The 19,444-nt window shown below is 42.0% G+C and overlaps 1 protein-coding gene across 3 annotated transcripts in view; it reads right to left on the bottom strand.

Moving 5' to 3' along the window:
* Positions 1-1,305: 1,305 nt before the first annotated feature.
* The window catches only part of POP1 (POP1 homolog, ribonuclease P/MRP subunit), a 43,736-nt gene continuing 25,597 nt past the window's right edge, over positions 1,306-19,444 (bottom strand). For 2 of the 3 annotated variants that reach the window (XM_028852791.2, XM_015145768.3), the window contains exons 12-16: positions 14,402-14,517; positions 12,095-12,286; positions 10,511-10,665; positions 4,714-5,076; positions 1,306-3,510 (exon numbers count right to left, since the gene is read on the bottom strand). In XM_028852791.2, the coding sequence (XP_028708624.2) occupies positions 2,856-3,510; positions 4,714-5,076; positions 10,511-10,665; positions 12,095-12,286; positions 14,402-14,517 (1,481 nt within the window). In that variant the 3' untranslated portion in view covers positions 1,306-2,855. The remainder of the gene's footprint in view (positions 3,511-4,713; positions 5,077-10,510; positions 10,666-12,094; positions 12,287-14,401; positions 14,518-19,444) is intronic. The other variant, XM_077943890.1, reaches the window with a different exon arrangement.

Genomic DNA, 19,444 nt, shown 5'->3' with positions numbered 1-19,444 from the left:
GCAAGGCACGTGGCCGCCAAGACGGCAATGCTACATTTAGTACATGATGGGTGGTTACCTAGTAAATTCCCATTTAAAAAAAAAAAAAGGAGCATTATCCTTAAAGCTCTTGCCAGTCAAGCACCAATAAAAAAAACTGGTAATATGCACTTTGCTGCACTTGTATGGTATAGCTGTTGACATAAGCAATGGCTTATGTTATTAAAAGAAAGCTATCCACATACATCTTAACATCTAGGATACATACCAGAAGGTAACTAGTCACATTGGCTGGTGAAAATCCAGGTGATTCAAATTTTGTTATTGTTGTTGCTTATCTTCATTTTCTAATTGTTTTATGATGAATATGGATGACTGATATGACCAATGTTACTAGAGCACAAATACCAAAAAGAATCCATTGTTTCTTACAGAACTTAAGTGCATAGCTGGTCTATAAGTGTTCAGCTCACAACTCTTACCTTTTTTTGTTTGTTTGTTTTTTGAGGTAGAGTTCCACTCTCGTTGCCTCTCAAGTAGCTGGGATGGCAGGCATGCGCCACCATGCCCGGATGATTTTGTATTTTTGGTAGAGATGGGGTTTCACCATGTTGGTCAGGATGCTTCAAGAACCCTAAAAGCATTGCTCTCTCAACAAGAGGACAAGGGCCACATTGTGCTTATTTGGTAGCTACGCAGCTCTAGTACAGCATGGCAGGCACTTGGAAGGATCAAGATCAACATGCTAATCAATTCAGCTGCCAGAAAGTAAGCCATTCCCCTATCAGTCTTTTTCATAAGGAACATGGATTCTTTACTGCCTCTGCAGATTCTGTTAGTTTTTCAAAGTATCTTCTGTGAAACTAGTTTTCTCTGGACAATAGGTATGCAAAAACCAAAAAAGGTACGTGTGTGGGGTCTGAAAGACAGATTTCTTTCCTAAAGAGCTTTGCAGAGCTTTGACTATACAATTATTCATTGTGAATCGCAATAGGAGGATACCATATATAGCTTTTCCCAAATTTATTTAGCCATAGAACACTTTTCTCCAGGAACAGCTGCAGGGACTAGTACTCCCAGGAATACATTTTGGGAAATACTAGTCTATCTTTCTGGTGCACAGCTCTTTGACCTACCACCCACAAGGCAGAGTGGCTGCAAACGTGCCCTGTCCTCTATAATGAGGGCAGGGTTGCACAGAATGAGGTTAGGTGACCACGCAGCACACTCAGACTTCTGTCATCGAGTGAGCTCAGCCACAAATGAGGTGACTGAGAGCCCAGAAAACAAATAAGGAATGGTCCAATAAATATTCACAACTGAACATCAGGTGACATTTTCATTTATTCTGTTTACAGGCGCCACGTAGTTACATTGGTTTTTCTCGGTCTCATCTGGGTTGGATCCAAAGACATTCAGAGGCATGGTGAGAGGCAAAGCATCAGACATCTCATTGGTGGCAGGTACTTTCTGACTACTGTACCACCTGCCGTATCCTTCCCCACCTCATCATCCCCAAAGCCATTTACTGCCAAACGCTACAGTAAAAACCCAATGCATTTACATAAAATAATGCCTAACTGCACATTTACAATTTTTAGAAAAAAATCCCGCTTATGCTCTTCTAGAAATTTATGGCAGGAAAGTTAAGGACCAAGGCTATGAGTGAGCCGTATGTGGCAACTAAAAGTAGATGAGCACTGAGTTTCTCCATTCGTAGAAAAAAAGTCACACTGAGCCCACTCTTCCTGTGGGGCAGGATAACACCTTTCTTTTATACCCTGTTGAGAATCTCAGGTGGACAATGTGACTGCATGAATGTCGAAAGGCAGCTTGCCGGCTTAGTTATCACCTTGCAGAGGTAGCTATGCACTACACAGCCACACTGCCCAAAGCGCGCTCCTAAGAACACTGGTCCTACAAAGTGCTCCTTGTAAGAGAACTTTAGGAATCAAAGTATTTAGAAAATACTATACACTATCATTCCCTTCCTGGAGATCAACAATGTACAGTATCACATGGAAGTTTCCAGAAGTCCTTTCATAAAGAAATGCTTAACTTTAACCCAGAGTTTCCATATCAACCTGACCTTGGAATCTCTTATTTTTGGGGGTGACACATTTCATAGAACACAATCTGAGAAATGCTCCTCTATGGCTTTGAGAAATTCTTTGCAGAAACAAAACAATAATAATTTTTTTACTTAAAAAAATTAAGTAACTAGTAGGATCATGTGTTGGTCAACAACAAAGAGATCAAAGAGTCAGGAAGTCCACGTCATAGACCCCCCCTTTCTAATTCCAGCCTAGCACTGTCGCCATAAACTTTGCCTGCCTGAAAACAGGTAGCAATCAGTTGTCCATGATTTCTCCCTTTGAGTTGTTCAGCATGGTAATCACAGTACAGAATTGAATGTGGCCCATCAGGGGCCCATATTTCATGTCCAGAGGCCAAGCGTCTTGTCTTGTCTTCTGTTGTAACAGTGAAATCATTAAACATCTATTGTTGCTTATCACATGACTACAAGGTTTTTCAAATAGACCTGACAAGCCCTTTGTTCCTAACAAAAAAGGGGGATGATAACTTGTAGAGCTTCTAATTATTTTCAGCCACAACTACACAGACCAAGAGATCATAATACAAAGCTTTTGGCCCAATAATTTAAAAGTATTACAGCAAGGACAGGGAAAGATGGAAATCAATGACATTACTGGAATGATGTAAACATTTTATCATCTGCATAATACATAATTTTTTATTCTTGTTTCCAAGGAGTTTCACATGATGTTTTGAAGCAGAAGCAGACTCTCCACATGTGAAACTTGGCAGACAATAATAACGTATTATCTATGCCCTGCTGGGATATAAGCGCACGTTCACACCTCAATAGCAATCCTCGCAAATCGATATTGCAGAGAGGCGGGAGGCCTCAGTAGCACTAAGCCCCTCTGCACCGCCGGCTGGCTGGACAGCATATCCAGCAAGCCTGTCAAGCTAACAAACCCCAGGGCTTCTCCACAGCCAACAGCCATGGAAAAATCTCCCTGAGTCACAAAGCCTAGGAGAGTTCTGGAGCAGTGCATCGTCACACGCGGCAGAGGGCCTGACCACAGCCCCAGAGTCAGAGCTTCCTGCCCAGCCACGGGCTCTTCCCACACTGGGCCATCAGAAGAGGCGCGTCCCGCCTTCTGCCTCTTCTCCCTTTTCTTCTTCTCTTTCTGTTCCAGGATCTTGCTCCTGAATGGGTCACTGTGTTTGGATTCCTGGGGCCCACAGTAATGCCAGTCCTCACGGAGCTGGAGGAAGTCCTCCTTGGCTGGGACGCAGATCATGGTGTGAGGCTCAGGGCTGCCCTTGCTGAGCAGGGACAGGCTGACCCACACCAGGGCCCTGGGGAAGTGGCCCAAGATGGACAGGCAGGCCTCTCTGGTCAATCCTTGCTGGCCTCTGCCAGGAGCTCGCCGGGCTCCCCGAGTGTCCTCAGAACTGGGCCCACACCAGGCTGACAGCTGCTTCAGTAATTTTCTACTCCTACATGAAGTTGGAGACATACGTTTGAGGATATTTTGTTCCAGAAAAAAAACATACAATCAGAAGATTAGACACTGCTAGAATTAATTTGATTCTTTTATACTATATAAGAATCAAAACTACAATTTTTAAAAAATTAGAAATACACTGTAGTACATTTTAGTACTGATATTTTTCCTTTTATGTGTTTGCCATTCTGAAACTCAGGGACTAAAGGTTTAAGAAGTTGAAGGCAGGCAAAACAAGACAGTGAAATAGAATCTAGGATTGTAATCACAGTGAGGGTGAAAATAAAGAGGCACTAAGATTTTAATGAGTAAAGGAACTGTAAGGGACAATAGTTACATGTAAAGTAAGAAAGAATGATAGGAAATTAAGAGGCTACTATATGGAAAAGTAAGCACAAGACTAGAGGGATAAGCACTTTTTAAAAATCATAGCACAGGCCAGGCGTAGTGGCTCACACCTGTAACCCTAGCAGTTTTGGGAGGCGGTGGTGGGCGGATCATATGAGGTAAGGAGTTTGAGACCAGCCTGACCAACATGGTGAAAATTAGCCAAGCGTGGTGGCATGCACCTGTAGTCCCAACTACTTGGGAGGCTGAGGCAGGAGAATCGCTTGAATCCAGGAGGTAGAGGTTGCAGTGAGCCAAGATCACACCACTGCACTCCTGCCTGGGCGATAGAGCAAGACTCCATCTCAAAAAAAAAAAAAAATCAGAGCAAAGCACAGAATGCAGGGTTGTTGATTAGCAGAACCTGACCCGCAGCAATATTGAGAGGAGAACATAGTGTATCTGGTAGCCTCTCTGGCTAGGACCATATTACATCTAACTGGTTGCTACTCTATTATGAATCCATATAATACAAAAGGGACTAGAAAAAATCTAATTTGGTGATTTAAAGCAAAGAATCCTTGCTCAAACTGCATAAAATATGTCAGAAAAAAAATGCCTTGGTTTAGATCTATTGATGACAATATTGTAAATCATTTCATCAATTAGCATCATGCCTTACATCAAATATTATTAAGCTGTTTCCCTGAGCCCTCTATGAAATATGAAAGACTGGCTTTCCCTTTCAGAAAGTCTATAAATTCCCTTGGATTTTGCATAAACAAACAGTGATGATGCTTATATCTTGTAGCCTCTTCAGTATTAAAATAAATAATCCAAAATGTACCCAGAAGTCACCGACACTTACCTGAGAACACAGAGTTGACTCCCTGTGGCAGCAACATGGTTTTCACTGGCGTCCTGGTCTGTGATGCTCTCAGGCCCTGGCGATTCTTGACACCCTGCATCCATTACCTCTTCTGCCTCCCTGGGGTGCTCTATGGCTGTGCCCACTTCATCAGATGGCTGATGAGGTTTTTTAGGCATGGGAGCACAAGGCGCCTCAGATCTTCTTAGCTCACTCTCCTTACCATTTGGAGATGAAGCTACAGAAGGTTCTTCATGGGCCTGGCCTCTTGACTCCCAGTCATGAGTTAACTGCTCCCAGGGACAGCAGAAAGGTGCCAGAGTGCCAAGCTTAACGTAGTTGGGCCGTTTTGCGGGAGGGCGTCTAAAGAAAAACACAGAGGAGAACCAATGTTGAACAATTTAGGACTGCAAAACTGAAATAATTATAACCATTATAATGCATCTCTATTTTAACACACACACACACACACACACACACACACACACACACACACACACACACACAAGCTTTCCAAGAAACATATGATAAAGAATAATAGGCTGGGCTCAGTGGCTCATGCCTGTAATCCCAGCACTTTAGAAGGCCAAGGTCAGGAGTTCGAGACCAGCTTGGCCAACATGGTGAAAGCTCTACTAAAAATACAAAAATTAGCCAGGCATGGTGGAGGGTGCCTATAATCCCAGCTACTTGGGAGGCTGAGGCAGACGAATCACTTAAACCCAGGAGGCAGAGGCTGCAGTGAGCCAAGATCGCGCCACTGCACTCCAGCCTGGGCAACAAAGTAAGATTCCGTCTCAAAATATAATAGTAATAGGCCAGGCGCGGTGGCTCATACTTGTAATCCCAGCACTTTGGGAGGCCCAGGCGGGTGGATCACCGGAGGTCAGGAGTTCGAGACCAGCCTGGCCAACACGGTGAAACCCCGTCTCTACTAAAAATAAAAAAAAAATTAGCCAGGTGTGGTGGCACGTGCCTGTAATCCCAGCTACTAGGGAGGCTGAGGCAGAAGAATCACTTGAACCCGGGAGGCAGAGGTTGCAGTAAGCTGAGATCATGCCACTGCACTCCATCCTGGGTGACAAGAGCAAAACTCCATCTCCAAAAATAAATAAATAAAATAATAATAACAACCAACTCTTTTGGCCAAGCTTTTTTGTTTTCTCTGGTTTTCAATAAACAATGTAGCCCCATGTGGCCACTGAACCACACCAGGGGGTTCATTCTTGAAAGCTACAAGGAACTGGTGCCCCTGGAGTTGCACCACGATTTTCCTATACACTAAGCTCAAGGTTACATGAAGTTACTGTTTTACTCTTGACCTCCAGTGACCCAGCTACCCTCCACAAAAACAATAAATATCATTATCAGTTTTTTACATAGCCTTCCAGAGACATTTTATGTACATACAAGCAGATATGTACATATTTCTTCCTTTTTATTTATTTTTATACAAATAGCAGCATACTAGATACAGTACTTTTTGCTTAACTTCACTTTTCTCACTTAACAAAATATCTTGATTACTTTATGCCAGTACTGAAAGCTCCCTCATTCTTTCTTTTTAAAAGGCTGTGTATCTTGTCTCTTATTCTACTGAATGAATATGCCCTTATTGATTTAGACAGTCCTCTATGAAAGGACATTTTGATTGTCTTCAAGCTTTTGTTCCTCCAAACAAGGCTGCAATGAATGATCTTGATGGTTACTCTGCCTTCCCCTGTGCCACCATGGCTCTTGTTGTCACTCCCAGTGGCTTCAGCATCTGCCTAAATCATCCTTCCAATACCCCACCAGTCACCTTCCCACCCTCACTTCGCATCTTTTACTTCACCCCACCTCAAGCACCCACTCGCTGCTCATACCTTAGGTGTGGTCACTGCCAACACCTGCTCCAGCTTCAAACCGCGACGTCAGTATCCCACTCTCAGAGCCATGCCTCCTGTTTTCCACCCACTTACCCTCCCACAACAATGCCCCAACCATCCATTTACACCAGCACCTCCCGGCGGCTCGCAGCAGCTGCCTCGCTCTTCATCAGCCTAGACTCCATGGTTCACACCACCGTCCCTCCCCTACAAATGCCCCCACTCCCTCCACTGGAAAGTCCACCTGGGCGCAGCTGACTCTCCAATGACCCCATGCCAGCCCGAGTGGCAGAGCACAGCTGAGGAAGAACTCAAAATGGTCCTGAATGGTCTTCCTTTATAAACACAAATCTCAAATAGGCGCTCTCTACATCTTACAGATCCCATGTTTCTCCTCTCAATTCCACCGTCCACTCTCCCAGAAACTGCCTACAATTCCTCTCTCCTCAAATCTCCAACAGCCTCTCTCCCCCGTCTTACTGCTGGCTGATAGCTGTGCCTCTTTTTTCATGAAGACAGTCACAATCAGGAGTGTGCTACTTAATCCCCCCACCGCAGAATCTAACCTAGCTAAATAAATCCATGTTCAGATTTCAGTGGCAGTCTAACAGTCTTATATTAATTTTTCTGAGGAAGAAGAACTAGCCAACTTAAGAATTACAGAAAGAAAGTGGTTTGGAAAATAGGATTAAGAGTCAGGGCTGTGCGCGGTGGCTCATGCCTGTAATCCCAGCACTTTGGGAGGCCGAGACAGGCGGATCACAAGGTCAACAGATCAAGACCATCCTGGTGGTGAAACCCTATCTCTACTAAAAATACAAAAATTAGCTGGGCCTGGTGGCAGGCACCTGTAATCCCAGCTACTTGGGAGGCTGAAGCAGGAGAATCACTTGAACCTGGGAGGCGGAGGTTGCAATGAGCCAAGATCATGCCACTGCACTCCAGCCTGGCGACAGAGCGAGACTCCACCTCAAAAAAAAAAAAAAAAAAAAAAAAAGAGTCAGAACTGTTTGTAAATCTATTTGGAAGATAGCCAAAGAAATAAAAGCAGATTAAATGGCATCAGTGGCAGTCTAACAGTCTTATATTCAGAAGAACTGCACTCAATCCCAACAGATACTGCCTCCTCTACTTGTGCCCTGAATCCCACCCCTTCTTCCTTGTCCAAGGACTTAGCTCTTACATTTTAGCCTCCCTCCCATCTCCTGGGTACCCCCAACCAGCCTAGAAACTTGTGCCTCCATCAAGAACATAAGTTACATGGCCAGGTATAATGGCACATTCCTGTAATCCCAGCATTTTGGGAGGCTGGGGTGGGAGGATTGCTTGAGGCCAGGAGTTCAAGACCAGCTTGGGCAACAAAGCGAGACCCTGTCTACAAAAAATTTAAAAATTAGCCAGGAGTGGTGGTGCACACCTACAGTCCCAGCTACTCAGGAGGCTGAGATGGGAGGATTGCTTGAGCCCAGGAGTTGGAGGCTGCAGTAAGCTATGATCATACCACTGCACTCCAGCCTGGGTGACAGAGCGAGACCCTGTCTCAAGAAATAAAAGAAGAATATAAGCTCCATGAAGGCAGAGACAGACTTGTCTGCCTTGCCCCGCTGTCACCCCAGCACCTAGAATGGTGTTTGACACACAGTAGGTGCTAAAGAAATGTATGTTAAATGAAGGAATAAATGAGACAAATATATAAAGATGCACACAGGAAGATGTTCACAGAAACACACAGCAAAACATCAGAAATAACCTCAAGAGCCACTGATAAATTACAGGACATCCACACTGCAATTGCATGCGGCCATTCAAAGTGACATTTTGAGCAAGGCTGGCAGGCTGACTCACAGGCCAAATGTGGCCTGCTGTCTGTTTTTGTACCACCCATGAGCTAAGAATGGTTTCTACAATTTTAAATGGCTGAAAAAGCAAAAGAGTAATATTTCATGACACATGAAAATTATAGGAAATTCAAATCTGAGTGTCCATATATAAAGCATGATTGGAACACAGCCGTGCTCGTTCTCTTACATGTCATCTGCAGCTGCTTGGAAGCCACAATGGCAGAGTTGAGTAGTTGCCATGGAGACCAAAGGCTCCACAAAGCCAAAAATATTTAGCATCTGGCCCTCTACCAAAAAAGTTTGTCAATACTTGGTTTAGAGTCATATTTTTTGATATGGTAAAACTATATATACCATATTGTTAAACAAAAAAGGCAGGTTTCAAAATAATGTATGTAATACCATTCTTTAAAAAAATATGTGTATCTATGGAAAATTTGCATGCATAAAAAGCTCTGAAGAGTAAGAAATAAGTATTATTGTCAACTATTATTTAACAAACACATAGAAGCCTCTCAACTACGTTCTATGGGAGACACAAAGATGTATAACATGTGATTGCTGCCCTCAAAGAGCTGGTAAGCTAGCAATCCAGGATATATCACTAGTCACTCATTCATCCACCACTCCGCAAATAGTTTGAAACCCAGGCACAGGCCAGGCAGGGTAGCTCACGCCTGTAACCCTAGCATTTTGGGAGGCCAAAGCAAGTGGATCACTTGAGCCCAGGAGTTCACGAACACCCTGGGCAACATCACAAAACCTCATCTCTATAAAAAATACAAAACTTAGCTAGATGTGGTGGCAGGTACCTGTAGTCCCAGCTACTCAGGAGGCTGAGGTGGGAGTATCACCTGGGTCCGGGAGGTGGAGGCTGTGGTCAGCCATGATCATGCCACTGTACTCCAGCCTGGGTGACAGAGTGAGATCCTGTCCCCCCCAACTCCACCCCCCCAAAAAAAAGCTAGGCAGACCTCCTGTCTCTACAGTTATGGTTGCAGCAATGAACAAGAAAACACAATTCTGTCCTCATGAAGCTCACCATCAAGGAACTACAATATTCAACCAGTCATTCATCAGACAACAAATAAAGGTTATTAAGACCTACTGTGCACCAGGCACTGGCTATAGACACTGCAAATGCCACAATAAAGAGAGACGGCTTCTGTGCTTCTGGGAGCCTACAATTTAGGGGGCAACAAATTCCCAATGTTAGAATATACTTTGTAATATAAAGGAAATCATGACCCTCATTGGCCACACTTCCAGTGAAAAAATAAAAGTCTAAATGGATAGGTACTAAGATATAAAAACAGTGCTTGGCCAGGTACAGTGGCTCATACCTATAATCTTGGCACTTTGGGAGGCCGAGGCCGGTGCATCCATGGAAAACTGGTATTGAGACCAGCCTGGGCAACATGATGAAACCCCATCTCTACAGAAAATACAGAAGTTAGCCAGGCACACTGGCACATGCCTTTACTCTCAGCTACACAGGTGAGGTGAAAGAATCGCTTGAGCCCAGGAGGCGGAGGTTTCAGTGAGCCAAGATCATACCACTGAACTCCAGCCTGGGCAACAGAGCAAGACCACCATCTCAAAAAACAAACAAACAAACAAACAGTACTTATCTCTCTGGATGGCAGGTCTATACCAATTTATCTTTTTATATATTTTCATAGTTTAATTAAAATTTTATAACTATATATTACTTCTATAATACGTTTCAAAAACACAATTTCCATTTTGGAGGGAGAGAGGGGTTGGTAGTAGAAATCTATTAACAAGTGTCTGAGACTCATGTCCAAGTTTAAGTGTACATTATTATTGATAGAAATAAATAACAAACAAAAGGGTTTATAACCAAAATGGGCCTATAAAAGCCAAACAGACATAAGACAATCTCCTCACTTAAGTAATATCTTCTTAATTATTTCTCAGTAATGCTGAACTCACTGAAAAGTCTATGAAAACTCCATGTTAGATAATAAGAATTACCAAAGCCATCCTAATGCTTGGGATACCAATATAAGCAGGTACTTCTCTTCTCCTTAATACATTATCAAACTAGAGAAGCCAGTCTCTTACCTTTTGTACTTTTCAAGAAGATTCTTAGCTTGCTCTTCTGCAAACAGCATCCCGGCAGGGCAGTCTGGAAAATCACCTGGGACATTAGGCGACCTCTTATACTGAGAATGCACTGCAGACTCTTTCAACCCTCCAACTCTCGCACCTCGATAGATCTAAAAGAAATGTCAAAAAGATACTGTCAGTCTACCAACTTAAAGTCAATTGCTTAATGTTTATATGGGGGAAAATGAGAAACAACCTAAATGCCCCTCAAAAGGAGAATGGATAGAAATACACACAATGGATTACCATGCAATAGTAAAAATGAATGAAATTGAGCTTCGTCATGCTTCATTAATAAATATGGAAAAGAATCTCAATGCCAAGTGAATATAGCAAGTTGCAAAATCATATATACAGTGAGGTATATACTTTAAAAACGTGTCAAGTCTAAATAGTTATTTTATTGTGGGATACAAACATACTTCAATAAAGCTATAAAAATATGCATGGTAGCAGCAAACATCAAAATCAGAGGAGTGATTATTTTAAAAGGAGGGAGGGAAATGAAACTGGAGAGAGGTACACAGGGTGCACTGATGCATCTGTAGTGTTTTATTTCTTTAAGCCAGATGCTGGGTAAATGGCACACAGGCATTCACTACATCAGTATCTATTCTTTTTTGTATGCTTGAAAGCATCTCATAGTAAAAAATTAAGTAGGATTATTTTTAAATATTCCTACTCCTGAATGATTAACTGGATGTCCTTGCACTAGGCATGCTAAAAATTAATTACCGGCATGAATCTAAAAGTCTCGCATGCCTTTTACACTCTCTAGGATCAAAGTAATATTTATTTATTTATTTTCATTTTTGAGGCAGAGTCTCGCTCTGTCACCCTGGCTGGAGTGCAGTGGTGTGATCTCAGCTCACTGCAACTCCGCCTCCCAGGTTCAAGGGATTCTTATGCCTCAGTCTCCCAAGGAGCCATCATACCCAGCTAATTTTTGTATTTTTAGTAGAGACGGGGTTTCACCATGTTGGCCAGGCTGGCCTCAAACTCCTGACCTCAAGTGATCTGCCCACCTCGGCCTCCCAAAGTGCTGGGATTATTACAGGCATGAACCACCACACCCAGCCTTGAAAGTAATATTTAAAATAACCAGGAAAAAAAAGACACATTCGATTCTAATAAAATTTTTAGCTGCAGTTGATAAATAGGGGTATAGGGTTATAGTTAACATTTTTTTAAAAAAGTATTCTATCTGTCTGTAAAAGTTAAGTCCTTTGCTTTTAAACTATAACAAATTTCTTCAAATCAAATAGCTAGACATTTTTGTTGCCACTACTATTCAAAAATCAGGTCACTTTAAAAACCTCGACAATTAACGATATGTCAGCACAGGTCTTATAATGAGAACCTGGCTCCAGGAACTATATGTATGAAGTATCTTATATCCGGGACTATAGCTCTAAGGGCAGAAATATACCACTCAATTCCTCCTAAGTTGTACATAAAGTCTGGAACATTTTGAGTACTTAGCATTTATTAGGAATCTATTTTAAATATTGCAACTGTTAGAATCAAAAAGTCACTTACAAATGGAATCCAGAAAGCCATGCCCCAGCCCTTTGGGAGCAGGACATCCCAGCCACTTCCCCAGCCTAGTCGGTCTTCACCAGTCACTTTTCCTGGCTGCTGAATCAAAATTATAGGTATCTTGGATTCATGGGGACCTAAAATAAGCTGTGACCCAGGCACCAGCAATTCACTCCTCATCCGGTTTAAATCCTAAAGTGGAAGAAAATAATTCAAGACCAACAGCCCTAGTCTTCTGGGAGATCCTCCTGGGTCTCCCTATAAGCAGCTTTAGAAAGTTAAATGCTCTTTTAAAAAAGTAAGAGAAAAACATTCTCAATAAATAAATGTGAGCCATTTTAAGTATAAGGTATTCCTCCTACAGATATTTTCCTCTATACAAGTATTTAGGTAGAAATGCCAAATTGTCTTATATCATTCATTATCAGCATTCATTCTGTTGATCTCTTATATCAGGATTAATCTTGTATGTTGATATTCTGTCCTTACATTGATTTTGATTAAGATTTGGTGTCATGAAGTAAAAAAGGTATAAACAATTAAGTGACACCTTCTCAAGGATGTGCAACTAGAGAAATGCACTGGCTCTTGAGAAAATTGCCCACCAGGTCTTAAAGAATCAAAATAGAAGATGGTTAAAATTATTGTTAAGGGGAATGTAGGGGGTGGATAACATCCTTTCAGACTTTTCTTGGAGCTGTAAAAAGAGATTAACAGGTAGGTAAGATGGCTATCACTCAGTTTAGAAAAAACTATGCAAGAGACTGCCTCCAGGCCATAGTCTAACTGCTACCTCATGAACGCTCTTCAAGCCAGGTCCAATCTTCTTTTTCACTTTCGGAGTTTCCGCTACCATCTATGTGTTAGTAATTCCAAACTATCTCTCTTTAGCCCTGACTTTTCCTTCTGGGATCGAAACCTGCCTCCTGGACCTCTGCTCTTGGGAAGTCCCACAGCCCCTCAAGCTCAAGATTAAACTCATCACCCTTCCACTGTATTTGCTCTCTTCCTGTATCCCCCACCTAGCTGAATGACACCACAATTCACACACTCCATTTATTCAGCCATTCAAATATTTACTGAGCACTTCTATGTCCCACACACTTTTCTAGAACCTGGAAATACATCAGTGAGCAAGTAAGACATGGCTCTGGCTCTCTTTTAGCTGAAATCCTAAATCCAAGCTAGAATATCAGGACCTAATCGACACGCCTCCTCCTTTCTCACCTCCCATCTTCCAACCAACCACCAAGCCTCGTCAATTTCACCTTCCAGGAATATGCGTTAAACCTCACCCTCTCCACTCCAGCCACATCGCCACAATTCAGGCCCCCATCATGTCATACTTGAATATTTCAAAGGTCTTTTTAAGGCCATCCAACCCACAGTCTCCCTCCAGCTCCCTCACCTCCCATCTCCAACCCCCCACTGCTGCCAGTGTGAAATCTCATCATGTCATGGCCAACCTTAAAACCTTTAAGGGTGTCCCACATCTCCAAATCCTTAAAAGGCTTCAAGGTCTTTCATGCTCTAGCCCCATTTGTGTCTTCAGCTTCATTTCTCACCCCGTTTCTGATTCCTAGCTCCTGATCCACTTGGAGAGTCTTCCTGGTTTCTGCCTGGGCTCCTGCACGTGCTTTTCTCACTTCCTGCAATCTTATCTTCACTGAAACCTTGACTCTGCCTCCAAGAAGTCTGGAGACTTCTGGCTCCCATCTGAGAGTCAGTTCAAATGCCTGCTCTTCCATCCAGGAGGCCAGCCTCATTTTTCTCATCTGAGCTCAGTACCCCTTCTAGAGATTTCCTGAGTACCCTGTACTTTCTTTGACCACATCTAAGTCATCTATCCCAGCATCTCACACAATGTCTGGCCCTGGAAGTTCCCCAATCATAGTAAAATTAAAGACAGAGAACATTTAAGGGAAAACAATAAAAGAAAAACGTATTTAAACCATGAGATCATCATTTCAAGAAAAAGTCTTTGTATTAACATTTTCTAGAGATTATTCTTACTTTATCTCTAAGAACAGAAAAAAATCACAGTATGTATCTTTATTCTTAGATTCTTATCCTTGGATAACAGATAAGATCCTTATTCTTATATCCCTATCCTTAATCTTAGATTATCTCTAAGAACAGAAGAAAATCACAGTACATATCATGAGTCAGGGATCAACAACTTGTTTGAAAACAAAAGAAAGTCTATGGAATTCTATGAAGTATGAAATAACTTTTTATGGTCTCTAGAATGATATATTTAACCTGTCATTCATGACTTTACCAATAATCCTTACACTAATTAGTTACCTGATCCGAGATTTTATTCTCTGTGACACTCTTACAGATATCTTGGTTCCAGATAAAACTATGCGTACATTCCACAGGCACACCCTCCAGAAGCAGCTGTCTAACTTTCTCATTATCTAAGAGGGAAAAGAAATAGCCTTCAAACCACATCCTTCAGATCAATGAAGTCAAACTCCAAACGTTGGCAGTAGGCCTTTTGTTACAAAACAATATTTCATAGGCATTTACTTAGTTTAGAAGAATTTACTTGACAAGAAATTAAGTTATTCTTATAGTCAGTTTTACAGTCTATGACATAGCAAAGGCTCCTATGCAGTTTTCTTTGGTATTGATTTTTCATGTATAAGATGCAAATATCACAATATTAAATTGCCTCCAAAAAACTGCCTAATTCCACATGCAAGATAATCAAATTCTAGTAGCCACTGCAAAGGCAAACACTATGGCACATTAAGCCAGGCATGGTGGTGCACACCTGTAATTCCAGCCACTTGGGAGGCTAAGGGGGGAGGGTCACTTAAGACCAGGAGTTTAAGTCCAGCTGGGCCACATAGCAAGACCCCATCTCTAAATAATAATATGCCATATTATAAATACATGTCATATTTCAGCTACTGGCTTCAGGGCTTTGTGTATCATTCCTCATCCAATGGTGGTGAGCCAACAGATATCATCATCTTCTCTTCTGCCCCATTATTTTAAGTCTCTGATAACCTATTTATATTGAACTACTTATTCCTTTCTGTAAAATGTATTTTTGCATCCATTTTTTTTTTTCTTTGAGACAGAGTCTCACTCTGTCGCCCAGCCTGGAGTGCAGTGGCACAGTCTTAGTTCACTGCAACCTCCCCCTCCCAGGTTCACATGATTCTCCTGCCTCAGCCTCCCAAGTAGCTGGGATTACAGGCACGTGTCACCATTGCCAGCTAATTTTGCTATTTTTAGTAGAGACAGGATTTCGCCATGTTGGCCAGGCTGGTCTCGAACTCCTGACCTCAAGTGATCCACCTGCCTCGGCCTCCCAAAGTGCTGGGATTACAGGTGTGAGCCACCGTGCCCAGCTTCATCCCTTTAAAATAAGCATATTTTCAGTGATACATAGTATTTTATCCCTTTAAATAAGCTGTACCATTCTAGCAAGTACTCAAGCAGAAAGAGGAAGAAACTTTATCAGTGACAAGCTTCTATACTGATAGAAGGAACTTCCTACATGCAGTCATTTAATCCCCAGGGAAAAGTATCTCCCAAATCTTATTTTGTTGAACTGATGAATTTTCATTAGAAAAAAAAAAAGACAATTTTTGAGTTTGGGTTATGGTTCTAAACTGTCCACAAAGAAACATCACTCAAAGGCACATACCTGCCTGCATGGGTCTGATGGCTAGTAAAAAATAAGTTGGGAGCAATTGGGCCATAGTGTGACAGATTTTAAGGGAGAACAAAGTTAGAAAAAAATTAAGTTGATGAAAAGATCTGCGATTAAAAACTGTTTAAAAGCCACAACAGGCCAGGCACAATGGCTCATGTCTATAATCCCAGCACTTTGAGAGGCCAAGGCGGGCAGATTGCTTCAGCTCAGGAGTTCAAGACCAGCCTGGGCAACATGGCAAAACCCTGTCTCTACAAGAATTAGCTGGGTGTGGTGGTGTGTGCCTGTAGTCCAAGCTACTTGAGAGGCTGAGGTAGGAGGATGGCTTGAGCCCAGGAGGCAGAAGTTGCAGTGAGCTGAGATCGTGCCACTCCACTCCAGCCTGGGTGACAGAGCCAGACCCTGTCTCAAAAAAAATAAAGCAAAATAAAAAATTTTTTAAAGCCACAGCAGCTTCAGTACACTGCTCTTCCTCACAGAGATAACCACCATCAGATCCTCAAGCCACAGTGCTATGTGCTGCAGGTTCACATGGCCTATCTAGGAGCAGTCAAGCGCCACTTCCAACAGCCTGGGTACCCAGAGTGCTTTCCTGTGGAGCACTGCCACGCATTTGGGGTCATGATTGGGATTTTAGTCAGACTAAGCTGCAAACAAGAGATAGTTGATACTTATGGTATAAAGACCCAGGAAAGTACTACCTCATCTTCAAATATTCTAAAAGATAATAATAGATAGGTCTGGCAAAAGTGGCTTATGCCTGTAATCCTAGCACTTTGGTAGGCTGAGTTGGGAGGATCACTTGATCCTACAAGTTCAAGACCAGCCTGGGCAATTTAGTGAGACCCTGTCTCTACAAAAAGTTTAAAATTAGCCAGGCATAGTGGTACGTGCCTATAATCCCAGCTACATGGGGGGCTGAGGTGGGATGATCGCTTGAGTCTGGGAGGTCAAGGCTGCAGTGAGCCACGATTGCACCACTGCACTTAGGTCTGGGTGACAGAGTGAGACTCTGTCTCAAAAATAAATAAAATAATAATAATGATAATAATAATAACAGATAAAACAAAGTAGACAGTATGTCCAGACAAGGGAATATTATTGAGATAAAAAGAAATGCGCTATTGAGCCATGCGAAACACAGAGGAATTTTTTGTTTTTTTAAGATGGAGTCTTGCTCTGTTGCCCAGACTGGAGCGCAGTGGCACAATCTCAGCTCACTGCAGCCTCTGCCTCCCAAGTTCAAGCTATTCTCCTGCCTTGGCCTCCTGAGTAGCTGGGATTACAGGCACCCATCACTATGCCAATTTTTTTTTTTTTTTTTTTTTTTTTTTTTAGTAAAGACAGGGTTTCACCATGTTAGCCAAGCTGGTCTTGAACTCCTGACCACAGGTGATCTGCCCGCCTCAGCCTCCCAAAGTGCTGGGATTACAGGCATGAGGCACCATGCCTGGCCTACATAGAGGAAATTTAAGTGCATATTACTAAGTGAAAGAAGCCGATCTGAAAAGGCTATGTATTGTATGATTCCATTTATATAATATTCTAAAAAACACAAAACTATGGAGGTAGTAAAAAGATCAGTGGTTACCAGAAGTTAGGGGTAAAGAAAGGATGAATAGGCAGAGCACACAGGATTTGGAGGGCAGTGAATCTATTCTGTATGATGCTATTATGGTGAGTATGTCATTACACCTTTGTCAAAATCGATAGAGTATATATACCACCAGGAGTGAACCCTAATACAAACTGAGGACTTTAGGTGATAATGATGTGTTAATATCGGTTCATGGACTGTAACAAACGTACCACTCTAGTAAGGACATGGACTGTGTGGTGGCGGTGCATAGAGGGGGATGGAAGTTCATGGGATCTTAGTACTTTATGCTCAATTTTGCTGTGAACCTAAAGCTGCATTAAAAAATAAAGTCTATTTACAACAAAGTGGAGTATGTCTGAAGGCTAAGGGGAAGGCCCTTTTAGGTCAATAGTCTTTACTGGGAAGAGAAAAACAATACCCCCAGCTGAGACTCACATCAGTACCCTAGAATCAGTACCCACATCAGTGTGCCTAGAATGACTGCCACTTGTGAATGTAATTCTGAGTCCTTCCCCCAGACTCATATAAAGCATGTTTTCTTTCACAGACAAAAGTTCTTGAATTGATTATATTAACTCCAGAATGTGACTTACAGGTGCTGGCTTTCTTCTTTCTTAAACGTGTTTAAAAATCACCAAATGTTACATTAAACTTTCTTTTAATGAGTTTTACTCAGAGAAGCAAAGGTAACCAGTAAAAGGCTTTCTCATTTGGAAATCAAATAAAAACAAAGTTATAGCCTTCAGATTAAACTATTTTAAATAAAATATGCAAAACAGTTCAAAGGGCCCAGGGGAAGCGGAGAAATGACTGCTAACTGGGCACTGCTCAAGTCCACTGCAGGTCAGTGCTCTCAAAGTGCTTGCAAGAGCTCTAAAATATAAAGGACGACCTGCAGCCTATCACGCCAAAGGCAGCTGTTCTCCTTCCATGTTTTGGGTAGTACGGGAAAGTCCAAAGAGTGTTCAAAGGGAAAGATGATAAGCCCACGAGCACGATGTAAATTCAGTATTTCCTAAAGGAAATTGATCTCTCACAGGTAAGAACTAATTAAAATAATCCATCAAAGCAAAATGGCAAATACTAAAGATCGCAAATAAAATAACAGCTAGTACAGCAGAAATTATATTTTTAAATCTCACCTAGAAAACCAGTTACTTATATAGTGAAATGTTGTGTTAATAAAGTTGAAAAGATTTGCAGAAACACATTATTAAGATTTAATTCAAATTCTAGAACCAGCTGATCAAGCAAACTTTTCCAAAGCATCTAAGAATATTCATTATCACTTCAGGTTCTTCATGTACCCTCCCTTTTAAAAGCTCTCTAGCTGGGAATGGTGGCTCACACCTGTAATCCCAGCACTTTGGGAGGCCGAGGCAGAAGGATTGCTTGACTTCAGGAGTCAAATTAAATCACGTTTTTCAAGATAGACTTTTAATTTTCCTTGAGCTGATTCATATTAAAACAAAAGCCTTAGAGAGGATTTAATAATCACCTCATTCCAAAAAAGGATTTGAGGTAGCAAGAGAAACTAAGTAGAGTTTATAGCTTTAAGGTGATTATAACAGTCAACATTTAATGGTGTAGTAAATGCTGCAACTTTTACGTTGCACCAGACCACATCGATATTAAAAAAGAAAAGAAAAGAAAGAGGCAATGACTCACTGAGTGAAGTCTTAGGCTTCATAATTAACTAACTTACCTATGTATCTTCAAACTCCTCTCTCATCCAATCCACCTTTTATGTGAAGTTCTGACAGAGTAATTTATTGCCCCCTCAATAAGCTATCTAACTACATTTTTAAAAAATTCTGGGTCGGGCGTGGTGGCTCATGCCTGTAATCCCAGCACTTTGGGAGGCTGAACTGGGTGGATCACCTGAGGTCAGGAGTTTGAGATCAGCCTGGCTAACTTGGTGAATCCCCATCTCTACGAAAAATACAAAAAAAAATTAGCCAGGCGTTGTGGTGGACGCCTGTAATCCCAGCTACTCGGGAGGCTGAGGCAGGAGAATCGCTTGAACCTGAGACGCAGAGGTAGAAGTGATCACGCCATTGCACTCCAGCCTGGG

This window comes from Macaca mulatta, chromosome 8 (assembly GCF_049350105.2).
Source record: "Macaca mulatta isolate MMU2019108-1 chromosome 8, T2T-MMU8v2.0, whole genome shotgun sequence".
In the NCBI taxonomy this organism is placed as follows: Eukaryota; Metazoa; Chordata; class Mammalia; order Primates; family Cercopithecidae; genus Macaca; species Macaca mulatta.
The sequence above is the reverse complement of the archived record's forward strand: the minus strand, read 5'-3'. Positions and strand labels throughout refer to the sequence as shown.